General features: G+C 55.1%; 1 protein-coding gene across 1 annotated transcript; it reads left to right on the top strand.

The window, feature by feature from the left end:
- Positions 1–221: 221 nt before the first annotated feature.
- On the top strand, positions 222–2,149 carry LOC119303172 (senescence-specific cysteine protease SAG39-like). Its single transcript, XM_037580264.1, has 2 exons — positions 222–756; positions 1,171–2,149. The coding sequence occupies exons 1-2, from the start codon at positions 297–299 to the stop codon at positions 1,749–1,751; spliced, it is 1,041 nt and encodes a 346-aa protein (XP_037436161.1). The 5' UTR covers positions 222–296; the 3' UTR covers positions 1,752–2,149.
- The last annotated feature ends 579 nt before the right edge of the window (positions 2,150–2,728 follow it).

Genomic DNA, 2,728 nt, shown 5'->3' on the forward strand with positions numbered 1-2,728 from the left:
CTCAAAACTCACATTCAAAATACGCCATACGCACAACTTGCAATGGAAGGCAGTAGCGTGCATTCATAGAGTGTGAGAGGACGTCTATGGGTGTGAGTGACGTCGTGAGTGTACTGCTAGTGTGGTCGCGTACATTTTCTTAATATGCACTTGAAAATCCTTGCCCAACTTTCCTTCTATATAAACCCATGCCACCCCTGCAGCATTTGGGCAAGCAAGAAGCTTAAGCAACACGTAGCCTTACCACACACCCCTCGGCTCTAGTAGCACACTCCCACAGGCCACACAGCCTAGCCATGTCTCGGTCCACGTTAATCATCCTCGCTCTCCTCGCCGTGAGCAGCGCCGTCGCCGCTCCCCGTGCTCTCGCGGCACGGGAGCTCGCCGGCAACGATGCCATCGCCGTCGACGCTGCCATGGTGTCGAGGCACGAGAAGTGGATGGCGGAGCACGGGCGCACGTACGCCGACGAGGAGGAGAAGGCGCGGCGGCTGGAGGTATTCCGCGCCAACGCCAAGTTCATCGACTCGTTTAACGCCGCAGAGGACAGCAGCCACCGGCTGGCCACCAACAGGTTCGCCGACCTCACCGACGAGGAGTTCCGCGCCGCGAGGACCGGCCTCCGGCCGGTGGCTGGCGCGGGGAGCGGCGCCGGCGGGTTCAGGTACGAGAACTTCAGCCTGGCCGACGCGGCCGGGAGCATGGACTGGAGGGCCATGGGCGCGGTCACCGGCGTCAAGGACCAAGGCTCTTGCGGTACGTACAATCAACACGACAACACTGGCACGCACGCTACTGCAGATGCATGCAAATTAAGCTGCAGAACATTGCAAGCACCTGAACATTTACCACCTGAATCGAACTTTTTTAGACTTCTAAAAATAAAAATGTTAAAAAGAATTTGCAAGGGACAACACGCGCGTGCGGTCAAATGGAAAAGTAAAAAAAATGACGTGAGATTGTACCGGGATGAGGACCAGTCTACAAACAAGTCGTGCCTCGTGCGTCCACTTTTCGGTCAACCCAGACAGCAAGAGGCTCAATGCTAACTTTACTTCAATGATGATTGGAGTATCATTCTTAATTTTCCATTTTGGACACGTCCTAATCTTAATGGCCTCTGTTTCATCATGTACTAATCCAATAACCTGGGGTGACATGCATATGCAGGCTGCTGCTGGGCGTTCTCGGCGGTGGCGGCGGTGGAAGGGCTGACCAAGATCCGCACGGGGCGGCTGGTGTCGCTATCGGAGCAGCAGCTGGTGGACTGCGACGTGAACGGCGACGACGAGGGCTGTGCCGGCGGCCTCATGGACAACGCCTTCGAGTACATGGTCCGCCGCGGCGGCCTCACCACGGAGTCGTCCTACCCGTACCGCGGCACGGACGGGTCGTGCCGCCGCTCGGCCTCGGCCGCGTCCATCCGTGGGTACGAGGACGTGCCGGCCAACAACGAGGCGGCGCTGATGGCGGCCGTGGCGCACCAGCCCGTGTCCGTGGCCATCAACGGCGGCGACAGCGTGTTCCGGTTCTACGACAGCGGCGTACTGGGCGGGTCCGGCTGCGGCACGGAGCTCAACCACGCCATCACGGCGGTCGGGTACGGCACGGCGAGCGACGGCAGCAAGTACTGGATCATGAAGAACTCGTGGGGCACGTCGTGGGGCGAGCGCGGCTACGTCAGGATCCGCCGCGGCGAGCGCGGCGAGGGCGTCTGCGGCCTCGCCCAGCTCGCGTCCTACCCTGTCTAGCTGATTCGATCAGTGCGCACGTCACTAGCTGGCTGGCTAGCTTGGCGTATGGTTAGTGTTTGGTTCGCTACGCTATAAGCACCGTACGTTCCTGGCACGCTTATCCGATCGACTAAACTAGCTACTCGTAGATAAATAATCTGAAGATAATTAAGATTGTGTGTGTACATATAGATGTGTACTGTAGACGATAAATAGGTACTGTAACGACGACCCAATCAAAGTATGTGCGGGGTTGCTTGTATTGTTGTACGTAGCTGCGTGTGCATGTATCATGAAACCATGATGAATTTGTACATATTGGTTTGTAAGTTGTAACCACAGAACATGTATTGGGCTGCGTATTTCACCGCAAAAAATATACAGAAGATGTATTAGGTTGCGTATTTCGCCATTTACATACACACTGTTCCATTGCTGGTTTGCCATACAAGCTACGTCGACAGTGATGGTGTTCATGCTGACAGTGTGGAGTAGATCCAAAAACGACTTTATCGGCTCGCAGCAGCCTAGAGCCACTGGAGCATGCTTCGCCGTTTCCGTCATGGTCTTTTGTGTGCACGACACTCACACGTCCGGCGGACAAACGACGTTGCTTTCTGCCATTAAGGAAGCCATCCTGCTCTGTTTCTTGACGGCCGCGAACTGGCTGGATTGGCACTGCAACAGGATCAGAGGAACGTGGAGGGGAAGAGCCGGAGGAGGATGACTGGACGAGTCCGTTGAGATAGGCCCCCTTGAGATGGAAGTGGAACCCGTACAGTACATATGAATGGCCTAGCTTTGGCTTTGTAGGTGTCCGCAGGTTGAGCTTTAGAATTGACATATTTGGCTTGGCCCGGCTAGCAAACGACAGTATCTCTCCTTAGTATACGAGGGTTCTTTGATTCGCAAGATTTCAAATGGTTGGCAGACATGCAAGAAAAACATAGTAATTATAGCAAGAGTACTGCTGGCTAACCTTGTTTATATCTCTG

Source organism: Triticum dicoccoides, chromosome 5A, assembly GCF_002162155.2.
Source record: "Triticum dicoccoides isolate Atlit2015 ecotype Zavitan chromosome 5A, WEW_v2.0, whole genome shotgun sequence".
Classification (NCBI taxonomy): Eukaryota; Viridiplantae; Streptophyta; class Magnoliopsida; order Poales; family Poaceae; genus Triticum; species Triticum dicoccoides.

Bases quoted from the DNA above. Each gene is read 5' to 3' on its own strand.
- LOC119303172 (XM_037580264.1), top strand. From the start codon at position 297: ATGTCTCGGTCCACGTTAATCATCCTCGCTCTCCTCGCCGTGAGCAGC. The intron at 757-1,170 runs GTACGTACAATC...ATGCATATGCAG, and splicing joins CAAGGACCAAGGCTCTTGCG to GCTGCTGCTGGGCGTTCTCG.